The sequence below is a fragment of the Ciconia boyciana genome, chromosome 6, assembly GCF_034638445.1.
Source record: "Ciconia boyciana chromosome 6, ASM3463844v1, whole genome shotgun sequence".
Classification (NCBI taxonomy): Eukaryota; Metazoa; Chordata; class Aves; order Ciconiiformes; family Ciconiidae; genus Ciconia; species Ciconia boyciana.
Window position 1 is genome coordinate 4,422,036 of NC_132939.1, and position 24,866 is coordinate 4,446,901.

General features: G+C 41.2%; 3 protein-coding genes and 1 long non-coding RNA gene across 6 annotated transcripts in view; 2 read left to right on the forward strand and 2 right to left on the reverse strand.

The window, feature by feature from the left end:
• The window catches only part of TPCN2 (two pore segment channel 2), a 33,358-nt gene extending 33,169 nt beyond the window's left edge, over positions 1–189 (reverse strand). The window contains exon 1 of the mRNA XM_072863517.1: positions 1–189. Coding sequence (XP_072719618.1) covers positions 1–112 — 112 coding nt within the window. The 5' untranslated portion in view covers positions 113–189.
• Positions 169–11,797, forward strand: LOC140652588 (uncharacterized). The gene is made up of 3 exons (XR_012042870.1): positions 169–441; positions 1,559–1,771; positions 11,663–11,797. It is a non-coding gene; the product is annotated as an uncharacterized lncRNA (long non-coding RNA).
• On the reverse strand, positions 2,916–22,880 carry NADSYN1 (NAD synthetase 1). Of its 2 annotated transcripts, none has more exons than XM_072863520.1 (21): positions 22,538–22,880; positions 21,860–21,920; positions 21,298–21,414; positions 20,362–20,415; positions 19,881–19,970; positions 18,924–18,975; positions 18,088–18,176; positions 16,491–16,608; positions 14,679–14,810; positions 13,823–13,897; positions 13,536–13,660; positions 13,299–13,347; positions 12,532–12,634; positions 11,680–11,848; positions 11,197–11,332; positions 9,604–9,710; positions 8,659–8,790; positions 8,106–8,175; positions 7,158–7,286; positions 6,272–6,448; positions 2,916–3,431 (listed from the first exon to the last, which is right to left on the reverse strand). In XM_072863520.1, the coding sequence occupies exons 1-21, from the start codon at positions 22,548–22,550 to the stop codon at positions 3,378–3,380; spliced, it is 2,052 nt and encodes a 683-aa protein (XP_072719621.1). In that variant the 5' UTR covers positions 22,551–22,880; the 3' UTR covers positions 2,916–3,377. The 2 variants fall into 2 exon arrangements, with proteins under 2 accessions (XP_072719621.1, XP_072719620.1); XM_072863519.1 differs by lacking the exon at positions 22,538–22,880 and adding an exon at positions 22,078–22,199.
• The window catches only part of DHCR7 (7-dehydrocholesterol reductase), an 11,613-nt gene continuing 9,091 nt past the window's right edge, over positions 22,345–24,866 (forward strand). The window contains exon 1 of one of the 2 annotated variants that reach the window (XM_072863523.1): positions 22,345–22,463. The gene's annotated coding sequence lies outside the window, so the exon portion shown is untranslated. Of the gene's footprint in view, positions 22,464–23,111; positions 23,266–24,866 lie in introns of those variants that run through there. The other variant, XM_072863522.1, reaches the window with a different exon arrangement.

The following is a 24,866-nucleotide window of genomic DNA, read 5'->3' on the forward strand; positions in this document are numbered from 1 at the left end:
CGTCCTCAGCGGCGGAGCGGGCACCGCCACCGGCCCGCCAGAGCCCCCGTCCCGTTCGCCAGCTCTGCGGGGGCAACAACGGCTCCGTCTCAGCGCCGCCTCCCCCCTCCATCAGGAGCGACGGCCGCGCTCCCTCCGTGCCGCCGCCGGGATGGGACGGGGCCGGGGGGCGGGGCGGGAGGGCTGCGCCCGCCCTGGGCGGCCCCGCCCGCTGCACGTGACCGGCTGCCGGGGGAGGGCGGGAGCGAGGCTCCTCCCGCCGCTTCCCGCCCCGTCCCCCCGGCCGGGTTTGCTGCCGGGAACCGGCCTCGGTCGCAGCGCCGCCGCCTGACAGACTTCTTCCTCTGGCAGCGAGCAGGGCGCCGTCTCCCGCCCCGGCAACGCCCGCCGCCTCAGGAACTAGTATTTGTAAGCAGTCGGGGGTTGATGACCGACGCGACAGTAAGTCTCTAGTAAAAAGTGTTGTTCTTCACCTGGGCTTAGAGAACAGCGCCCAGACGTCGTTTACGCTTTTTAAAAAAATATCCCTCGTGAGGATTTGCGGCTTTTTTACCTCACGGAAGCTGTAAACTCGGTATCCTCGGCTGAGCGTGCCTCTAAGCTAGTCACTGCCTCAGGAGAAGCTGCGGAACACCACTGCGGCCCTGCGGGGCTTGGGTTTAGGGTTTACGGAGAAAATAATAGAGAAGTTATAAATTATTGCTTCCCGCTTGTATTCACATTCTTAAATAATCGTTTACAGCCTTAGCGGAACATATTTAATTTGTATTTAGTCACCTAGGCATCCCAGAAGCAACTTCAAACTGGGCTTATGCTACTTTGACTGTTAAAAGATGCTTCACTTTTGCTACTCTCCCCCTTTCCTCGTGGTCCCCTTCATACACACTTTCACTGTTCAATTTCATAAAGCTGCAATTTCAAAGGGTGTCAGGATAATCTGACAACTATACACTATTTTCTGCCACATACTGGGAGCTATGGCAGCATAACAATAAGCAGGGAAGTGTATCAATCCACCTCCTTGGAATTCCAGGTTGAGGAGTATAAGTAGGTCTGTCCTAGACTGTTTAATTAGCAATGGGGTAGTTTTTGCCTTGAGCTGCATGACTGATGGGTCAAAAAAAAAAAAAAAAAATCACTGTTTCACACCAACTTCTAAATAAGTCAAGGTCAGATCCAGCCTTTTTGCTGAACTTAAGATATAAAGGAAAACTCCATGACATTACCTTTACCATAATAGTCATCACTAGTAAAAGTGAATGTCAGCAGCTACACGTTACAGTTATTTCCCATTCTCAATAGACTGCCAAGCACTGGTAAAATCGGAATTATTGTTGATAACAGTTGAACTAGAGGCATCAGATGGAACCGGTACAGTGAAAATTTCAGGACAGTAAAAGGAAAGTAGGGGTGGGCTGGTACAATCTGTATTCAGCACTAGCAGGTAAGAAATAAAATGCAGTTTGCACACATGTAAATGCCATTGCTAAGAAACAAGAGTATCCTTTCGCCACGTGTCTGAAATACTCAGGGTAGTTTCCTCTTCTGTGATTGTCAGGAAAGAGAATCAATAACTTCAGCAAGAAAAAAAAGAAATAAGAAGCCTTCAAATATACAACGGATTCCTGAACTTCTGTTCAAAATTCATCCACTCCCTCTGGCTGGAACAGGAAGTGGAAGTGCCCAACTGATGGTGAAGGAAGGCGAATTTCAGCTGGGGTTTTCCATCAGACAAACAGAAACATCCTTAGTACCAGTAACATCTGCTAAGGTAAGTTAGCTATGTATTTAAACGAATACCGTATAATAAACCCACCAAGAACAATGCAGCATCTTTAACTCCAAGTGAATCAACTCCGTCTTTCTGGATTGTGGAAAACAAATGCGGACAACATGCCCTTTAGCAGACATTTTCCATTAGCACAATGTACAACCATTTCAACAAAAGTCTCGCTTGGTCTAAGCTCCCCTGCTGTCACGGTTATAGCATTTTTTGCCCAGAACCTCAGAAATGCATTTCTAGTTTCCCCTATTAAAAGCACACCTTAAATCAAATTTAAAAAAAGCAATGGAAATGGCCAAACATTAAATGAATTACCAGAGAAGGGACTCAAGTGAAGGAACAAGCCTATCCTTGTACCTTTATTATTGTGCCACAGCACTGGACACATTTAAAAGATCAGTGAAGTCGTGAAGTTAAAATAACTTTTTGCAAACAGTAGGTGGAAGGTGGATAATGCACTAATTGAGCTCAAAGGAAGCTGACTTTATACTTCGTTCTGCAATATTCACTCCACTTCCAGATGTTTTACAGCCAGCGAGCTTGATTCCAACAGTAAATGTATTATGCGGGCAAGTCCAACCACTCACTTATGGCATGGTCAGTGATAACAGATCACAGCTCCTGGACAGGCAGCACGAGAGCATGTAGGAATAACAACAGTGGCATGGATACCAAACTTGCATCCTCTCTATTCAAGATACCATGCCCCAGAAGACATTTCTTATTTCAGGTACCCCAAGTTACCCTTACGCATCAAAAATGCCAGAAGGGAAAAGACACCATGCCAACTTTATTCAAAATCCTTAAAATACAGCTGAGGATCTTGGAGAGCAGTAACAATTAAACAATCCCTGAACATCCTGACGAGGCAGGTATTACTCTGAGAAAATTAAGTCAGAGATTTTAAAGTTAATTGTCACAAGCTACACAGCAAGTAGATGCAAAGCAAGAAGCTGAACTCTAATTTGGATCCTCCTAACAAGGAGACTACCCATCTGCTTCAAGTTAGACATGTTTCCAATACCTTGCTGAATTAGATCTTATCTGGCCATTCAAAACACTGGACCCGTCTACATAGCCAATGCTAGATAAATAAAAAACACGTAAAATAAGAACAGAGTCAATTAGCGTTATAAAATTGTAAGTTTATTGCAAAGTAAAATGAGTTTTTCCCCTCAACAGCACATGCCAGAACTGTTAAAATTTTATACTTTCAGCTGAATGTGACTCAAAAATCATATTCAAATTATTAGAACCAAACTTAATATTTGTATGTGTATTCACTTTCACAAAAGACTACCCTGCATTTGTTTGATTGATGGGCTTATCCAAATATTTTCAATTAAAGGCAATTAAGTGGTAGAAGAAAATCCTTAGTAAATGATTCCTTAGCCAACCTATGGTTTAAGTATATTGAGAACAAAACAGGGAGTCAATTAAAAAAAAAAAAAAAAAAGAGGACTTGGTTACAAATACCATTTACAATGGTCATCTCAACAATTGTTTGGGTCATCTCTGCTCATCATCACAGTATACTCCAGTTTTGAACATTCTGCTTAGCAAATTAATTACCACAGTTAAACAAGACAGCAAATCAGTCCACGTCTTCAACTAGAGAAATTCCTTCCTTTTTTTCTAGCTTGGATACCTGCAAGTTAAAAGGAAACTGATTCAATAGTAAAAATAAGTTTGTTTATCAGGAACTGACAGCGGGATATGCTCTAGGGGACAACTGAGCTGAACAAGATGTTAGTTGCAGTCAAAAGAGAAGCTCAAACTTTCTTCCCACCCACACCCTTAACCTCCCCCCAGCTGTATGCTCCCATCAGGCCCTAGTTTTTTGTCAGTTTGGTTACTTCATTTGGCTGACCAAGGAGCGAGACAAGCACCAAAGCCATCTCAGAAGCCAGGAGAGACAGGGAGGCAGGCAAGGCTGCCCCTTTCAGTGACAGCTGTCAGATCAGATCAGGCCATAACCTGGAACCCTGCCCTTAACAGAGAGCCTAGAATAATTAAAACAAACACAGGAAATGCTTTTCATGCACACACACACACAATTTTATAAAACTGACCTTCACTGTTCTTAAAACTTAAGAAAAGGAATTACCTTATATTAAGCTAAGCTGTTAAGACTAACAATATAAATAGTTTCAGAAAGGATTCTACAAATCATGGAGGATAGACCAAGAGCATGAACTAAACACAATGTTCTGCAAGTTATCTCTAACTCTGGAAAACTCCATCTTATGTTCCCCAAATCTATGGGGATATATAGGGAGGGTCATACTATAAATTCCATGTTTTTATGTTCTTCCTTCAACATCTGCTACTGGTCGTGAAAGAGACGCACAAAGATACTCAGGTTGATAAATCTTTTGGTTTGACCAAACACAGCTCATCTTGTGGTATGACCAGTAAGCACTGGAAAAAGCAGAAGACAGACTGCAGATACCAAATCCTTGAGGGTAGGTGTGCCAGCTTTCTTCTGAGCCATGTCACAGTTCCTTCAAAGTATGCCAGCTATTAAAATACCAATTAACATTTTGGCACCTAGAAATTGTTAAAGTGTGTGCTCTGACCACACATCCTTTACCTCAGGCGTAACTCAAAGGCAGAAGCTACAGACAGTGCTTCTGCAGTTTCTAGGGTTGCTCTAAACCACTAGAAATTTCATCACCCATGTGGAACCTTTCAGCTAAGTAGAGCTGAACGACATTAAGACTCCAAGGGCAAATCTGGCAATTCCCAGCAAACGCTATGATCTCAACCTCCTCTTTTCTCTGTTCCTTCTGCAGCAAATACAGAGGGAATTCTGCACTTAAAAGTAACTAAATTGCCTTGACTACACTACAAACATCCAAAGTAGAAAAGTACTTTCCACAAATCCAACAGATTTCTCTATCATTAGCACTCAAAACCGTTTCCCGTCACAAACGAGCTCAAGCTGTAACATGACTCTTCTACAGGAAAACCTGGCATTACCTAACTAAAGGTGTTTTCTGGCAAGACTATATCATTTAGAGTTTATGCCATATTTTCACAGTCCTGTTACTATGCCAGAAAAGCCTTCAGTGCAGATTAAGTCCCGGGAGCATAATTATGAGTGAGTGAGACATTGTCCTAGAGAGTGATTCTCTTCAGAATTACAATTGTGCTGAATATGCACAAAAAGTGGAAACTGTTACAGTGTTCCCTTTCTTGTATAGGGCAGATTTGACTCACATTATTGCAAGTCATTATTTTCCAGTCTTGCAAAAAGCTATCCATAACAACGAGTTATCAGTTCAGGTTACTGAACTTTATCAGTTCAGGTTACTGTTGCCTACATAGCAGATTCTTCCCCAAACTTGACTCCCAGTTTTCAGGAATAAGTTGCAATGGCTAATACCCTTGTATAGCACAACTGCTATTACATACAAATCTAGTTAGAGTGTTACAATATCCTAGATCATTAAAAGATCTTAATCACATTTACTGTAAGCATGAAATAATTACATTTTGGTCCAGACCCTACAAAAATATTTTACCCAATTCCCACTGAGACCAAAAGAACTTTTCTCCTGGACTCCAGTGGGAAAAAGTCAGAAACAATGGGAAAAAAAACCCCACCATACAAAAAAGTGCTGCATGTGGTAGCTTTTATCCTAGGTTTCAAGGTAATAAAACACTATTACAGCATGTCTGGCATTTTGCAGACGAGGGAATTAATATTTTATTACATATATAAACATATTCTTAAAAGCAACTGAGCTGCAAAATCTCTGGCAGAAAAAATTTCAAGGTGCTAAAAATTCTTCAGCCCAGCACTTTTGCCATAAAAAATGCATTAAAATAACGTCGAAGGTGTGACTAAAAACCGCAAAAAGTTAAGCACGGTTCCGATAGTTGCTTGAGCCCCTCCACACTTCACAGTGCTCAAACTAAGCACTGGACCATTACTGTTGCTGTATTTGAGCAAACACGTATTTGTGAGTCAACTGACTGGAGGTTCAAAAAAGGTATTGTTGTAGAAACAGGTGTGAGAAGCATTCACAATGAGTTGCTGCCTCTTATGGGCTTTTCCCACACAGATGCAGGTCAAGTCTTAATTCCACAATTAAACAGATCCCTTCAGACAGGTCCTGAACTGAAACCGAAACACATAAGCTGGTTCTCCATATTAGCACAAGACTTCATGAGTATGGGTACACCAGCTAGTTTCTGGCCTCAGTACCTATATTCTTTTTTTTTTTTTCCTTCTTCTTGCTTTCCTAGCAATATGACAAGCTGTACTTAATGGAAAGAAAAAAAAAAAAAAAAATTCAGCCTACACTGAAACCAGAGAATTCTTAGCCTTGCAGTTATCTGAAAAGAACAATCACAGTTATTTCTGTATTAAGCTATTATCCTAAATGCTAGCTGTCTTTTGCTGGATATTCACTGGAACTGGGTTTGTCCCATTGCAAGGGCTTTAAATATAAAACCATAGAAGAACTAGAGGGTATTTACCTGTTTATCTATACACCTAAATTGCCAGGACCATGTGGTGTTATAAAGGAAAGGCCTCAGGTCAAATCGGTTGTCATCTGGACTGTAGTTTTCAGCATGGTAGGAAGGAGTGAGGGTGGTCATTTTATGTCTGTTAATGGAATACATCCTGAAGAAATGCTTAACCTTTGATGCCACCTGGTGTACAAACAATAAAGCTTTTAATCAGATGAAGATTCTTAGTATTTAAAAATTCAGCTGAGAATGCGTTCTAGCTTTACACATCCATTTTCTGTGATTATCGTTTACGTAAATTATCTACCACTACTAGTATGAATCACTGTGGATAACTCTACCTACAAGAGGCATTTAAGACCATTTTCACACACCACCTCTGTCTCTGCATCTAACATTTACCAGTAAGGAAGTGCCTTGTAAGAAATCTAACAGTAAGCACTACCCTCTGCAACTCAGGTGATAATCTTTTTTGCACAAGAAAGGAAGAACTGTGTAACAGCAAAGCAGATGCCTCTTCAGTGTAAATAGTCCTTCAAAGCAAGAACCATCTTCTGTCTCAGAATACGTAACCAAAGGCTTCAAGAGTAGTTAGCCAGTATATTTCAGAGAAGAATTTTCCCCTGAAGGTAGTTCTGAAGTAATTGTTTTCAAATTACCCAATTACTGTTGTAACTATTTGCAACACAGACAACAAGCTCCATTCATTTAAGAGATACATACCAGATTTTTTAGCATATTCTGCTACAGGTGTAGAATAATCTCTAAACGCAGTATAATTAAACTATTCCTTTCAGTTAAAAGGAACTCTACTTGACCTTTCTCCAAACATACTCTATTTTGGCAAAGATGTTATATGATTTGTTCAGGGTTTTGGGTTTTTTTATATTACCTCTCTTGGAGTACAAATTTCCTTCCACATATTAATCAGCTTACAGAACATACTGTATGGTCCAGCCTTTGCGATTTTTCTTAATTTGCCATAGATTGAGAGCTCTGCATATGTCATCCCCATATCTGCCTGAAATCACACACACAGAAAGTCACTGAAAATCTCAACTATGCAAATTATAATTAATAGTTTTATGGAGTAATTACGATAACCCAGTTTAATCAAAGAAACACCAAAATGAAATTGCCAGTGATCAAAAAGACAAAGAGATAGTAATACTATGAGCATAAGAAAAAAAAAACCTGGAATCTCTCTGAAGTGGGAGATTTTATATTCTTCCATGAATATATTTGATTTGGCCGGTGAAAACATTTCTTTCCTGAGAAAGATTTGTTCATTTTCCCTTCTAGGTAGCTAAAATGTAGTATATATCAGTAAAGTCCAATTAAGAAAACCACTAATTCTAATTCAGTAACCCTTTGCTTTATCATAAGGAGTTTTACAATATCCTACAGTTAAATATCCAACAGCCCCTAGAGGTAGTTGTTAGGCTTACCAGTCCTCTCTCATCCAAGTGGATAGCAAAGAGAAGGCCAGGGGGAGAAGAGGAAGGGCTTTGCCACCAGGCATTTTAATAGCAGTAAGGCCCTGAGTGACTCTCTTTTGATATTAAGAAGCTTTAAAACAAACTGAATTTCAGAACACCCATCCTTCTAAGTGCCCAAAATATAAAATCATTCCAAAAAAGTTAATTTGTTGTTTTGGAAACTATTGTCAACATAGACAAGGCTGGTGTGGGATCCCAATGCCTTGTCAGTGGCTTTAAGATTGTTTACAACATGCTTGTCAATAAGCATGGATACATACAAAAGCAAACAATAGTTATGGGACAAAAAACAAATTTGGGGATAAGGCTTACAACAGCATTTTAAAGTCACTGCCCATTACCTCATCAGTTTGAGCCACTTCTCCATCCACCAGGGGCTCTAACTCTGCAGTGGGTGGAGCTGACATGATACTGCAAGAAAAAGGTAAGAAGAAAAACATGAATTCTACCCAGTCTCATGAGTACTAGTTAACAAACAGTTGGGTTTGTTAAAAATCAAATGCTTTACTCAAAACTTTTTCAGGGCATAAGCTGCTAAGTGACTAGGTAACTCTAAAGAAGTGGTACTTGCAAGCTGTTCCAGGTTTAAAAAGCAATGCTTTATACCAAAAACATAAAGCATCTGGTTCAAACAGTTCCTTCAGTGGAATTAAGACCACAAATGCTTGCATACAGTAAGTCCTAAGACTGGCGGCATTTTCAGCACCCAGCAACTTACGTTGTGTAAGCACATGCAAGCATTTAAAAACAGAGGGATGTGCAGAATACTTTTCTTTATTAGCATTTGCAGTATTAACTGCAGCTTAGCTCTGTTAGTAGAGAAAAACCAAACCATGAGTCCACGATACACTGCATACAAATACAGTTACCAAATATCACTGCTTCACTACTCACCTTCTGAGGGCTGTGAGCTGAAAATTTTCAATGCAATATTGTATGAAGTTCTTCAAATCAGTCTTGCTGATTCCACCAATGGGATTGATGTCAGCACTTGAGCAATCGTACTTCGTCAAGTAACCTCGGAGACTGGGCAAGAGAGGAAGTTTTATATAGTAATAGTAAAGAATAATGTAACTTTAGTTTATAGTTTTATAATATAATAGTTTATACTCTATAGAATATATATGTCATATAAAGACAGGGCGAAACAGACTGCGTATCGTTAACGTATTTATACGTAAGGGGCAAAGAGGTGTTCAGCTGCAAAAGGGTTGTCCTAAAGCCATGAAATTGCCAGGAGGAAGATGATATTTTAAACACTTACGAAGCACTGCAAAACCGCCCATGCTACGGTAATCTATTTGATGCAAAACAATTAAAATACTGTCCTGACCAATTAAAAAAAAATATAAACCCCAAAACACCCATAGAATCGGCACACACTACTCTCCCAGCTTTTCAGGTTATCAATCTCACAGTCTTATGGCAATTGCTTTAATCTTCAAATAGTCAACCCTAATAACAGTACTCCAGATTTTTAAAATCTATTTTTTGACTCAAGGTTCACAACTTAATTCCTAATACAGTAATTAAAAATACAACAAATAACAGATTGGAAAGTTAACCTGGTAACTGCACAGGCAAGCTCTACTGAAAACAGCTAAGGAAGGAACAGCGTTTTATGGGAAAACTATGACAATACTTAGGCTAAACTTCTGAAAAATACAGTTTTCCATTCAGGCCAATTCAACTATTTTCATTAATTTCACTGCTATCAGTGTATTCCTAGCTTATTACCTCTTCTGAGTAATAATCTACACTGGGCTTTGGTAGAGCTGCAAGAAAATGCAGTGACCTGTTCCCAGTTCACCTGGGTTTAGATTTCTAACTTTCACCAACCTTTCATCCACATTGGCTGATCCTAGCACCAGAAGTCCCCCTGGCATCCCACGAGTCCAAAGTGTCAGCTGAGCAAACAGATAGGCAAGGACCATTCTTATTCTAGCCTGCAAAGCAAAACGAAAAATAAAGCAAATTTACAAAGCAGAATGATTTCTCCCTAATCATTTTTATTAATCAGTTCCCTAAACAAACCCACAGAGAACAACATGAGATAGGGGTAAATGTTAATGTAAGAAGGACGGTCTTGTGGAGAAGATGCCAAACACACATAGAAAAGCCAGGTTCAGTACCCGCTACTGCCATAGACTTACATGACTGGGCAACTTTATTCTACTCTGAATTGTAGAATGGGGAGTAATTGCCATTTTCTACCTCCTACAAGCACAAATAAGGATCCATGAAGGATGAATTACGCAGATAAACCATCTGTCTAACACACCCTTTTATAGAGTATTAGACTAAAGGGATTTACTTACATAAAATTTGTAAAACGTTCTCTTTGCTTTTGTCCCCATTCCTAAACTCTACTTTTTCTAAGGATAGTAATAATACCAAATAGACCTGAGATTCAACCTCCAGCTCTAGCCAGACTTATGTGTGATGTTAAGCAAATCACCACACTCCTCTGTGACTAAAGCCTATCCCATTGCCAAAAAGCTGATGAAGGATTCAATGTTTGCTTACAGAGGAGACAGCTGGAATTCTCCAGTAATAGCAGGGGAAGAAAGATCAAATCCTTGGCAAACAAAAACTATCAAACACCATAATCAACATTTAGCCAGAATTAAAAGAGAGTTGCTGGTTAGGCTGGAAGCTTTTAAGAATAGGCCAAAAAGAAAGCTATCAAGACAACGAAAGGTACAACTGGAGCCAGGGACTAGAAGTCACTAGGCAGCTATGTTTTCTGTGATTCCATAGGATACGTATACCAGCACTACCCAGGCACAGCACCAATCTGTTCCGACACAATGAAAATGTGTAACTGGAAATGTGCATTTGAGCTGTATTTTATAAGCCTATTGAAGATTTAATGCATTCTGATGTAAAAAAAAATATATATCTTTTCTACCTTCTAAAACTGAGGACATCTAGGAATTGGAATAAGTAAGCTTGACATCTCACAGAGAGCCTCTGAAAGGCTGCTAGCATTCACCAGAGGAAAGTCTAGTATACATCGGCAATATTTTTGAGCCTTGAGCTGCCACAATCCTATTTGGACTCAGACCTGTCTATTAGAATACTTTGCTGCTCATTTTCCTGACCTGGCAACTTTCTGTTGGCATGGTTTTCTAAACACCAATGCTATTGATGACATACAGGCATGTAGTATTTCCTCCTGACCAGGTTTTAAAGGTCACAAGCAGTAATTCTCTTCGTCTTCTCCTGAGTTATGTGGGATTGTAGATTGCTGCTGCAGACAAGCATTTACTGGAAGCCCAGGAATCTTCAGGGACACACCACAACAAGTTCAGGTTTTCACAGCAACACAAATGAAGGGGCCCCTTGCTACTTAACCATTTTGTACTCTTTCGGGGAAAAAAAAAAAAAAAAAAAAAAAGTCTGACCCAATTCAGCCCACATGAAACACACCTGCACATTCTGGAGTGCCAGGTTTTCTCTGTTGCTCCCTCCATAGACAGAAAAACGGGGAGTTCGACCTGTCACCATGCTGAAAATTCCCACAATAGCTTTCACAGCCGCATCTATGTTCAGATTGATGTGATAGCTGAGAAGAATTCAAGCAGAAGTAACTCAACTTGCACAATCTGACTATATAAAAATAGCATTAAAAAAAGGCAAAAACCCTACCCATAAAATCACGTTTTAAGGCTACTACCATCTCAGATCTGGTACGAAGAATAACACTTTACAGAGTCTGTTTCCAAACTTCCATGTCCTTCACCAAATGCTGGTAAGTTTGCCTCACATTTACACACTTAAATAATGTCTCTAATGCTCCTACTTAACACACCTACTATCCCTCTCCCATTTTTTCCTATTTTAGCATTTGAAAGATTTAAATGAAAGTCTTTGCTAGAATATGATTTTTTTCCAGCACTTCTCAATTTGTACCTGCCTATTTGCTCAGCCAGAAGTTTAGCCCTGTTGCAAGTATCCTGGGAGGAGTTCTCACTAGCCATATAGCAAGTGGTAAATATACGCCTGCAAAATTCTCGAGGATCCTCAGGGACATACGTCTCATCATTCACGATCTTGCGCACATCAGCCAGCACATCTGCATCTAAGGACAAAGCAAAAGAAACAGAACAAGACTGGAAGTTGTTGCGCTCCTGCTATTCAGGATATGCAAGTATCTTGTATGTTTCTTGTATTCAAATTAAGCTTTACACTGCCCCTCACAAATAAGATCGCTCCATCATCTAACTCCCCAAACATATTTTCATATCTCAAATGTAAGAATTACTGATTTTGCTCCTAGTTTTGAACACGGAAATATTAAATCCTTTTGTTCTGCGCCTTCAAGAAACTTCATAGAAAATATAATCCAACATGTACAAAGGCTTAGCTAAATGCATATGATCTACTTAAAGCCAGTTCAAGAGTTTGAACCATGCCTAACCATGTTTCATAGTGCTGAACTGAATAGGAGAAAATTCTCACGATAAACTGAAATCCCAAAACTACATCAGCCAACATTCTGAATAACACGGTAGACAGAAACTAGCCTGAGATTCACATCCAGTTCTTAAATCCAAAATGAAAACTATTAAGCCAATTCAAAAGAACCTGAAATCTGGGCGTACATTTTTGCTGGAATTTCTGAAGAGATACAAAAGGATTCCATTAGAACAACTGGGCAAGTATCTACCATTAATGACCTCTTGCATCTATTGCACCCAGCTAATATTAACTTGTCCGTAACCATTAGTAAGCATGGCTAGCCAGATGTGCATATCTACTTACTTCCATTCTTGACTGCCAGGCAAACCTGGTGACACATAGAGTATACTATGCAAGCTGTAGCAGAGCTGTCAATTCCACCACTAAGAGGTAGGAGAAATCCTGCCTTGAAAATAGAGTGAGGAAGACGTTCCAAATAGCAAAATTAGAAAAATATATATTGTACCATTCAGAAACATACTCTTGTAAAAGAATTATACATGCATTGTTCAAGTCTGCTTATATTCTACTGGGGAAAAGCAAACACACAAACCAGACCTAGCAAACCCTCAAAGTCTCGTCGACTGGATAATCAAACAAGTAGTCAGTGTAAGCCCTCTGTCTAGAAAAACTTCCAGTATGTCTTTACCCTCTAGTAAGACAAAAGAGCTAATAAAAAAGATTAATAGTGAAATATATATGAAAAAATTAAACTGTATTACTAGTTCATGTCACTCTGCTTATTTTAAACATCTCCATTATGCCATTAAAATATTTTCCTTACTGAAAAAAGAGTATTTCAAAGAAAAAGAAATCCCCTTTATTAGGTAAGCTTGACTGTTGCTTTCAAAGAAAGCATGATTCCTAAGGAAAAGGTCTGAAGAGCATACTGAAGTCACACTTTGCACATGGGTTTTAAGTCTGAACGAGCTACCAGTGAAAAACTCAAACCTTGCACCTTGGACTAACATCACTTTGCATTAACAGCAGCACAGGATAGCAATGTGTACTGTCCCTATAGCACAGAAGATGTGTATGCCAAGGCAAAGAACAAAGCCAGTTGTTCTTACCTGTTTACTGCGCCTTAAATAGTCCCAAAGCCAACATGCAGGACCAAGGCTGAAATGACAGAATATGCTCATTCCAAGAGGGTTATGGAATAATACTTAAGCAAGTCCACATATTTACTGTGCTCTTCCAATGAGATACTTTCTTAAATATAAATAAAATCTTATGTTTATCTCTCTCTCTTTTTTTTTTTTTTTAATTAAAATAATTTTCAAGCAACAGATTCAGTATGTGCTTACCTGATCTCCTCTTCAGGACTATGATGTCTCCACTGGATTGGCATACATGTAGGTACAGCTACATCATCAGAACATGACAGAGCAAAATTCACTTTTACCCTGGGATAAGGATTCACTTTACTTGCCTAAGCAATAGGACAGAAGAATTGGAAAGACATTAATTTTAACGAAGCAGATACCTATATACAGAATACTGTGACAATCAAGAGATGCAAATACTTTTTAAATTCAATAACTACTCAAACTTGGCAGAGTTTACAAACATAACCTCTGTAAAGAATTCTTACCGCTAAGTTACGAGATGAAATCTCTGCTCTGTAACTTCGAACATCTTCCAGGTCCAGAGTGGCAACCAGCACCTCCTATAGAAAGGCTTTCAACATTAGATTGATTCTACACGAACAGATAAAAAACGTTTGACAGGCCTGGACTACAAAAATGGTGGGGAAGAAGAATACATGCAACTTTTTTCGATACAGATTTTTATGCTCACTTCACAAGTCATTTCTGACTTGGTAGAATTACTTACGTTACAAAGCGAGCACAACTGACTCGCTTCACTGAATACACTAGGACGCTCATAAACCACAACAAATTTATAGCGCTTGTCAGATGGCTGAACAATAGGTTCACCATCAGTTGTGGCAAAGGACAAGAGGAAGAGGCAAGAAGCATACTGGGGAAGGAGATGAATTTGGCACATAATGTGAGAAAACCTACAGCTTTGATGACAAAACTACTGAGAAAGGGCTTTTTGAAGTAAAGCTCAACCTATGAAACCTTTTGTCTACCAAACCGGGTCATAACGAGAACACTGCAATCTTTGTCCTTCTTTTCTTAGATAAGGGAATATAAATTAACAGGGTCTCTCCTAAACACGGTGATTGCATACACAAACATTTTCATGAAGTTCCTCCACTGTGACAGCTCTTCCTCATATGCAAAAGCAGGAGAGCTACTGTAGATCAGGTCTGGGCAATTTAACTAGGAAAAACCTTGGGTCTAGTTGAATAGCATAGTAAAAATAGATCTTTTTAGTCTAGAGACATGGGCCTAGTATCTGCAATGTCTGGAACATGTTGAGCATAAATGAAGCCGTACTAATTTCAGCTGTAACTAGCAGCTATAGGTTGAATATATTACCACATCATCGAGTGAAAACTGGGATCCTTGTGCAACTGTTTCTCCATTCATTGAAATCATGGCACAGCCATCATAATATAGACGATCACCATCACAGCCTTTCTGGTTAGCTAAAATATATATTCCACCATTCTGGGAGGAAAACAAACATGCAGACAAAAAAATGCTTTTCAGAATATAGCACCTGACAGAATGTTAGCAGACAAAATGTTATTTCTCTGTTCCTGTCCTTCTTATAATCTTCCTCTGTCTTTACATTGTGAATGATTTATGGCTGGGACTCTCTCTTGTCATTTGAAAAAGTACTTTGCATGTGCTATACACGACAGAAACGAGTAATTACATAAGTAAACGTAGTAAATGAGCTCTATCCCTTTCACACCATTGGAAGACAGGAGTCTTCTGTTATTAGCAAGTCATTCCCTTAGCCCAAATAGAGAGGGCTGCACTTCTAAATTGAAATTCTAAGTTCAAACAGAGATTGAGAAAAGCCAGAAGATGATGACAGAAGCTGTGTTTGGATATCTAAGGACAAAGCAGATACTGTTAAATTTAACCAAAGTGTGTTAAATTACAATGACAAAGCAGTTGGACAAATTAAACATTTTTCACAGTGTAATGTACATTCATTACTTTGTATTTGTTCCCATCACTGTTAGACAGGATTACAGGCTAATAACTAAATGTCTTCTCTTCTTTAAAATAAGCAGAGCTTTCAAAGTAGAAAAATATATTTTAAATATGAAGATGACAGGGGAAAATATAAAATCTGAGTTTAAACACTGATTTCTATTTCCCCTTCCCGATATCGTTACCGATATTTCTCCAACTCAATGTTGCTATGTGAACGAAAATTGGGAAAGAAACTGTAATTTTAAGGAAATGAAAGAGACTTTTGGATGGTCTTATATGCTCCAGGAAAATAACCCCCTCTGTTGACCGAATTACAAGCTGGCAATGAGCTGACAATTCAGTACATAATGCATATGGAGGGAGATTGCTTAGCCACAGATAACTACAGGGAACAACCACATCCACTGGTTGTTTGCCCTTTATGCAGCCTGTACATTCAACTATACCCTTTCAAGCTGTTGTTCTCTGTATGCAGTGGATTCAACGTTTCATACTTCCAATTACTGAAAGTCAGTTATTCTGAATAACTATTTCTTATCCATTATACAAGTGCAATATTTTTTTTCTTCAACGTTTAATGGAATTAAGATTGAGGACATCAAATACGTTTTTGGAGCATAAATCTCCAGAGCTGGGAGTTATCAAACTGTTTTAAGGTATTCTGGCTCTTCTTTATAGATGTGCATGAAAGACAGATTATATAGTTGGCATGCCAGTGCAGAACTACATGCTCCCATGCAAAGTTTCTTCTGGGAGCTCCCCCCGCACACACACAGGTAGGTCTGTATCTCCCCTGTTCCCATGCAAATACCAAATGGCCTCTCTTCCTAGTCTGCCGCTCCACAGACCACACAGAGCTGACCTGCAATCAAACAGCCTCTGGCATTTGGGGTCACAGAGCTGGAAACAAGTTACAGTGCTTCACATTAGAGCATGATATATAGCAGGGTGTCCCAGAGAAGTACAGTCCCCCAGCGAGGCAGCTCTTCCCCTATAGCTGATTCAATCAGGGAAGGTAATTACAGGTAAGAAAACAAGAAACTAACACAAGGACTGTTAAGGCCCCCACGCTCTTGCTATGTCTTGTCACAGGAGAGGAGACTGTTCTGAAAAAAAAAACCCACAAAAACAAAAGAGGTGCATAACTAAAAAATTAATATTTTTTTTTTAAGCGTATACCTTTGCTGTGGCAAAATTCACCAAATCCACCCGGGTGTGAGCCTTCCGCAGCACATGGTGACTCCCTGAAGAGTTAGTGAAAATTTCCACACCATCAAGTCCCATTTCAACATGAGGGCTGTCAAAGCAAAAGGCAGAAAAAAATTCAGCTCGCAATACTATGCTGTCAATACTGCAGGTATCATCTCAAACCACTGACAAATAAAAACATCTGTGTCATTGCCAGTTTTCTGCATGTCTTAGCTCAAACAAGGATAGGACTCTCAAAAACATCTGTTTTTCTTGCATTGCCTGACTCTTCTGTCAAAGACCAGTAGCGGTTGCAGAGGGAAGAAGGGCTTTTGCTCATTCTGTTCTACACGAAATGCCTTCTACTTTACTCTATAGAAGCCTGCGTCTCAAAGAGAGAATAAGACAATCTTGGTCTGAAAGTGCAACACTGAGATACTCTTGCAATGTCAGTTGTCCCATTTTCCTTCTCTCTTACTAAATCCAAAAGCATAAGCAAACAGAACTACAAGAAGGTGACTTTCACTGCTTTTTTCATTTTCCAATGTCCAAAGAAATACTTAAAAAAAAATCACATCTTTGCCTGTAACATACCACACCTTCTGCAGTTACAAGGAAATAAATGTCTGTAACCGGGAGATTTGGAAAAACACCAGGAACTTTTTGTTTATCTTGTGTTAACTGCATGCAACCATATCTCCACCCCCACCTCACGTCAGACCTTTGTGAATGGGATCTTCTCTGCGGTTGGGAAGAACTTTAAATTGTAACAGGAACTAAAATAAACGGGAACATTACTTAAGGGCACTAGGAGTTGCTTTCCCTTAGTGACCTTTTGTTGTTTCCTTCTGCATTGTCTTTATGCATTGTCTAATGCCGGTTAAAAAATAAAGCAGAAGGATTAAACTAACAGCTAAATAGAGAAAAATAAGTGATGCGTCTCAAAGTGATGTTGCCGAGAAGCCTATGCTCTAGCTTGTCAAATGTAAGAGAGCTCAATTTCTCTGTTAAGTGGAATGCTTTAGAGGAGTTGGTCAAAGCCGAAGATTAAAAGAATAAAGTAAGTACATTAAAAAGACCTACTAGTACTCTTAAATTTTTGAGACCAGGCATACTAAGTGGGAATAGTATGGAATGACAATTACTAGACAAAATCAATGCTACAAATCGGTACAAAATAACTGTCACTTTGACCCTAGATCAAGTTACAGAGATGGATCCAGAGAGGACATTTCAATGTCAGGTTGAATAAAAAGCTGAACAATATCTGAAGTGGGAGCACTATAGTTATCTGTCATGTGATTCCACAGGTCACCTTTTTCATTCCACTTCTTTTCTGTATTTCTCTCCTACTTTCTGTTTCAAATTAATTTAGCTTAACCACCTAAAACTTTCTTTGCCATCCTGCATCTAGCCTAGTGAAATCCTTCCCATGATGTATTTATGGCTCCTAATTATATTTTAGCTTATTGTCACTTTCTGAAAGATATACTGCATAGAAGAATAATAAGCAGATTTTTTCAAACATTTAGTTCAGGCAGATCCAGGGTATGTCTTAATTTACTTTTAATTTCTTCTTCTCCTTTACCTGTTTGGTGCCCAGAGTTCTTCACATATTTCTGCCCCTAGGCAGGTATCTTTGGTTGCTAGCACTGCATCCCCAAAAGGAACAGTTTCCTGAGAAAAACCAAGAACATCCCTACACACATGTAATGGAAGAATCTATTCAATTCAAAAAGTTAACTACAAATCTAAAAAAAAAAAAAAAATAGAACATTGAATACTCACTTATGTGAAATGAGTGACACAGTATCAATCACATTACACCTTCCTTCATTTTATACCAAGTTTAAGTAAAAAAAAAAAGCTCTGAACTGCAAATGTCTGGATTGTCCTGAAATTTTGTGTTGAAATTTCAGTAGTATTCAGATCCAGTGCTTTGCTTCAGGACAGAACAACTGCTTTTGAATTAAACAATCTACAAACCAGAGACTGTCTTTTGCTAGGAATCATGCTCATGCTTTAGCAGGAAATAACCTAAGTTTTAGACCTTTCTGAATCAAGAAGGTTACTTTTTTTTTTTTTTACCTCAAAACACATACTCATTTCTAGTCTCAAGCACAGTTAAACTCAGTACCAGAACTGTGCAAAAGAAGACAATCTTCAAGGTCCTGTATATATAAATAACTGAGGCAAATTTAAGATTTACTTGTTTTGCTGCCAAATGCCAACATAAACAAGGTTAAATTATGCTCTCATTTAATGTAACTGAGAACTATCACTGAAACCTATGACTTTGCAACATGGCTGACAGCAGAATTTGGTGTACTACAGTTTTATGCCACGAATTCTATTCATTTACATTGCTGAGTCTGGAAGATGCTAAAGGTAAAAGGAAAAGAAAAAAATCCTTTACAAACTTACCTGTCCGGTCACTTCCTGAATTATCCTGGGTAGAAAATATTCCTCCACATGCCTAAAGCAGGTTTAGAGGTTGTGAATACATCGTTACATAAATCACAGCATAAAAACTAATTATAATCTCCACATTCTGTCACCTTCTAACACTCATTAAAGAAATTGCACTTCAGTTGTACAGGGCTATGTATGTTTAAAAAAAAAAAAAAAAGACCTTCATACTTTCTGTGAAATTAATCAGAAATGTTAAGATTATAAGCTAGCAACATCCCACTTTGCTTCAGAAATGCATGGTAAACAATGCTCCATCCTAGCTATAAACTGGACCTAATGAAGAACACACCATGCAAGTCAAATACCAAATAAAAGTTTCTCTTTTTGCAGTGTCACTACTTCAGAACTCATCTGGAATTCACTGGGGTTAAGAGGACCGATGCTCAGGGGCTCTCTCAGTACTTCACTGAGACCATCAAGTTAGAACCATCCTCTGACTACAGGATGAGCGCACTGCACCAGAGATGAGCATTGAGTGTGTTTTGCAGTATCGTAAGGTATGTAGCTTTCATCCTCTGCAGTCGTTAAGCTTCTGACAGAACTCATCCATCCCACATTGTTTTCCAGTTTAATATTGAACAGGATGCAGCAATCGAGGAGATAAACACAGGCTCTTCCAGTCCTGAACTGCATATAGTTAGAAAGTAGACACAAGGAAAATGACACTACTACACTGGCTGCAGGATCATTCAGCCACACTTTTTTTTCCAGCTCAGCAATTCAGAGTTTGATTGTACTTACTAAGCTTTCTAACTGAGCTTCAGTTACGTAGCTTAGCCGACTGTGTCTTGCTGCTCACCCTGTAGCAGCATTGATGGATTGGACTGCTATAGAGATTTCAATCCTTCTGCTGTGGCTGCAAGCAGCAAGCTGTGTTTTTAAACACAATTTTAATGGTAGCCAGCCTACCTTACTTTGCTCCATGGGGTAAACCATCTAAGTTCCCTGTAGTTTCCTGCATTTGCCAATGATATTTTCGGTCTGATCAGAAGAATTTTTCTTAAAACATAAAACAAAACAGAAAGGGCGAGTTAAGACCTAATGTCCAGCCAAACAAGACTAAATAAGAACACTGATTAATGCCAACTCTTTTTCTCTATTACGATGTACATTAAACAACTACTACATACAATAATTTTTAAAGTTTCTGTTTGCAGACTTAAGGGGTTTTTTTCTGGAGTCTTTCAGAAAGCAGTGGAAATTTAGCTTTAGAAATTCAGAAAGGAAAAAGAGATCATGGAAAACAGTAGTTGTCTCTCTAAAGTTTAGTAGATAGGAAGACAACTCTATCGCTCTACATAGCACTGAAGAACCTTTCTTGAAGGCCAAACAGGTCTCTGACAGGATACACTAATGTATTGCCTCACAAAACGCATAAAGAACTACGTACTTATTTAGAAAGATCACTCGACAATTGTAGCGAACGTTTCTGTGCAGAACAGGCCTGTGAAAATAAGCAGCAGTTACCAGTAGCTAAGCTCACTAGATCAAATAAAAAAAGCTACAGAATCTACGTCACTACACAAAAACTATTTTTAAGACAACACTTCTGCACTGTATCACTAAAGGGAATTAAACAAAACAATCTATCAAGTTTTAGCTTCTAATTTTTTAATCCCAATAGTTGTTTGCACAAATCGGAGTTACTGACCATTCTGTCAGTCTCAGATATATCAGCTGCTGCCAGATGACTGGCATGCCTGAGAAACACAAGCAGACCAGAAGAATCCCCCTGGCTGGGCTAACTTATTTAATCAAACCCAAACCCTGGTGATACTACCAGGCTAGTTCAAAATAAAGCTAGCTTTACATGCTTATACCAATACTGAAACAAGCAGATGTACTTATGTTAATTTTACAGTTATCATTTATCACTGTCAGCATGTGACTTACAACGGTTTCAGTGATTTTGACATACATATATGTTGCTTATAAGGATGTCTGCCAGTCAAAGCAAGTCACATTGGCCCTGACATTCCTCAAAGAGAGTCAATTTATAAAGCCCCTAGTGTTACATATAATACAAAGCCTTACCCAAAAGCTTACCCACGGCAATAGGGCACAGCCATTAAGGTTCCCAATCAATAACTGTAATTATCCTATTTCTCTCTTGAAGAGCTCAACCACCAGAAATCTTTGATAGGATTATCTTTCAGAAAGTGTTTTGCCTGTTGCAGTCCTAGTCATGGTAATTAAAAGGGAAAGTAGTGCAGTTCCTAAGATCTGTTTAAAAGTTTGGTGCAGAGCCCTTGCTGTCCAGAAATACAACAGAGGCAGTGTTCCTAACGACCTACCCCTGTTATCTTATTTACACAAAAAACCTTACATTCCCACATCACAGATAATGTCTTGAGTAGCTGGAGACTCCAAAAGCTTCGCCAGAACTTGAAACGAATGCAAGAGTGTGTCAGACTCATAATAGTGATCCGAGCAGCCATAACCACTGCGTATAAAAACAGAAGAAATAAAAAATTCAGCCAACATCAGCACCAGAGCCAAGGGACCAGAACCACTTCAGACAGGGAACACCTCATCCACACAGGCAATTTACACAGAACACGCAGAAGCAGTGCTGTCAACATCATCCCTACTGACAGCACTTAAAACTCCGTGGCATTGCTGGGATAGTCCTTTCAAGCACAGCAGCCTGGGCCTAGGCAGAATTCAAAGCGCTACAGTTTCTGTGAAGGAAGACTCGCCAAAATAGGTCAAAAATTATTGGTACCAGTCACGTTTCCAAGATGACAGAGCAAATCTTGTGCTTGCAACTACAATTTCTTTTCTTTGTGCTGAGAGCCGCATGCTTTAAGCGATGCTTTGGCCATCGGAGTGCTACAGGGCTGATACCTGGGAACGCTCCAAACCCAGAACCAACACAGCGCTCTTACCAGATTTCCAGCTCTGGACCAACCCGGTACCGGGCTCCTCGCCTCTTTGCGATGTCAATACCTGGAAAAGGGTTGGATCAAACACCGGCCCGACGCCCAGGCCCGGCCCGGCCCGCCCTGCACAGACACCCCCGGCCGCGGGGCCCCGCACCACCGCCCGCGGCTCCGGGAAGCGGACTCGACAAAGCAGGCACGGCCTCCGCTGCCGCCCCACTCACTTCTGAAAATCCTCTCCAGGTTGCCCTCAAAATCCAGAGCCCACTGGTTGAGGGCGCAGGTAGCCACGCTCACCGCCCTGCCCATGGCCGCCCTGCCACCTCCCCCGCCGCTTCCGGGGCGGCGCCGGGCCGTGCCTCCCGCCGCCCGCCAGTGGCTGGCCGCGCAGCCGCCGGGGGTGAGGGCCTCCCCCTGCTCGGTGGGGCCGAGTAACTCCCGCCCCGCGAGCGCAGCCAATGCCGGCTCCGTTGAGAACTGCCGCCGAGGCTCCTCCGGTGGGGTTTTCTGCTGCATCCCCTTACCCGGTTCCTGTAAATTTGTATCCCTAGAGCCCGGAATAACGGGAATGCAGTCTTAGCCCTTTTTTTAGCCCTTCAGCTTCGAAAAGGTGAGCCTCAAAACAAGTTCAGAATTGAGTATCGGCGGTGACGGGCGCAGGATCCCGTTTTGCGCGTTATTCACCTTTCAGCATCATCACAGCAGCTTTCCGGGTGCACACCCCGAAGTGCCGGGCGCTTCGGAGTCCAGCCTCCCGTCCCTCACGTATTTGGCTGCCGAGAGCCCCCTTATGTATGGCATTCGACGCTTATTCCCTACTAAATGGTCTCTTTGGACGTCAGTTCCCTTTCTTTCAAAACCTTTGCTCTTTTTAGCCATCTTTCCTGCGCAGTGCCTGAATCGAGCCTTCCGCGGCACCACTGCCCGCAGCGTGCCTGCTGTACTGGATGTTCTCAGAGGAACGACCGTGAACTACATCTTCCCATTGCAGTGACGATCACTGTCTGCAAAACAACCGTGACTGTTACTTCACAGCCTCACGCTGACCTGCCTTAACTACCGGTGCTGGCGGTCGTCCCGCGGGGACGCGACAACACGCGAGGCCTCTGCTCCCGCCCCGCTCGCACCGGGGAGGCTGCGGACGCTCCGCGCCCGCCGCCGCCACGCCCACTCCGCCTCCTCAGCCCATGGGTTGAGCGCGCTCCACCAATGCGGTGGCGCGGAGGGGGGCGGAGCGCGGCGGGGATTGGTCAGAGCGGCCGGGCGGGGGCGGGGCGGAGAGGCGTCGCTCTGAGGAGAGCGGGGTTGCCGCCGGTACCGGCTGAGGCGCGTCGTGGGGTCGTGTCTCCGCGAGTGGAGCACCGCTGTGGGAAGAGCGGCACTGGGCCGGCGGTATTGGTGAGCTGCCCCTGGTAAGATGCCCCTGCGCTGGCTCCGGGTAGCGGGCGGTGTCCGCCGGACTGGCGAGCCCGCCCGTGGGCGGGGGGCTCGGGCTCGTGGGTGCGTACCTCGTTGAGAGCCATGTTGGGCCTGGCGAGGAGCGGGGTGGCGGAGGGGCGAAGCGGGGCTGGAAGGGAGGGTTTGCGGCGCCATCGGCTCGGTAAGTGCCCCCTGACGCCGGAGGTCGCTTTTAATTTGCGGGCCCCCCGCTCCCGATGATGCTCCCCGAGGTACCCGTGTCTCGCATGAGGGGCCTGGCGTGCGGGAAGGTGCTGCCCTCCCTGCCTACCTGAGTCTGCTGATCCCCTCCTGGGCAGCTCGCTGCTCTGTTCCTCTTCTGTGCAAAACACGGGGCTCTGTGGAATATTGCATGTTAGCTAGGGATTTTCCTTTAAAATATGGATTCATGAACAAGGGTCTGCCTTTTTTTGTAGCATGAAATCTAAAAGTGTTTTTTTGACACACTTCTACTTGATTGAGATTCTCTTCAGTAAGTCCAGAGCATGCTGGTGAAAAGCATCAAACACATGTATTATTATCGCTTGAAAGGACTTTATGTGAACTTTACTCTGTGAACTGTACGTTAGATCTGTGGCTTAGGCACCAAATGGGGAGAGCTTCCAAGTGAATTGTGTGGTTGGCATGATTATTCCTTTAACACAGTGTGAGCAGTAATGCAGTAATTCATCGTTAAGCCCTAGAGTTTGGACTCAGAGGAAGAGTGCATCTCTGGAGTTCTCTGTGCAGGTGGTATTTGAATTGCGAATTTTGCTTTGGGCTCTTGTTAAGAAGCTGACTAAGGGTTTAGGAAAGCAAGATTTGGGGCGCGTTTAGTAGGGTAACAGAAAGCTTGCGTTTATAGAAATAGTATGAGACATTTAATTAATATTAATCAAATATTAATGATGTAGTTACTAATAGGAGTATGATTTCAATGAGAGTCTTGATCCAGAAATGTTAGCATGTGTTAAGTGACGTGGGAATAGCTCTGAACATGAGAGGTTGTTACTGCCAGCATAGCTGTCTGTCGGACTGGGGTGTATCTGTTTAGGGGAATAGTCCTAAGTAGGGACTTGTTGTTTAAATTGTTCTGTAGAAGGGCAAAACTTGGTGGCAATTGTTGGCTTTTAAACAGGGGGGAAGCATGGATGCCATATGCAACCTATTGAATGCCAGCCTTTCTCATCTAGCTGGTTCCCAGTTTTAGTAATTGGATGATTATCCAGTTTCTGCACTGTCTGGTAGGATTAATGATAAACTGGGTGTGTGTGTGGGTCTTGCACAAAACCCCAGGTGCTGCCAGCTGCAGGCAGGCTTTTTACGAGCGCTCAGCAGACTGAGCAGAGTTTTCCAATCTAGGATGCTGAGCACTGCAAAGTAGCTGGGTTGTTTGGCTACTTAAGAGCCTAAAACAAAACTAAACACCGTGAAAATTCTCAACCTAGGATTTCTTTTCTGGGTCTTCTAGAAAAGAGGCATGCTTTCCCAGTAGGACTGACAAATCATGTGGAATCCTTGGGAATATTAAAAATTTAACTGAGCAAGGCTCTGACCAACCTGTTCTAAGTTGTCC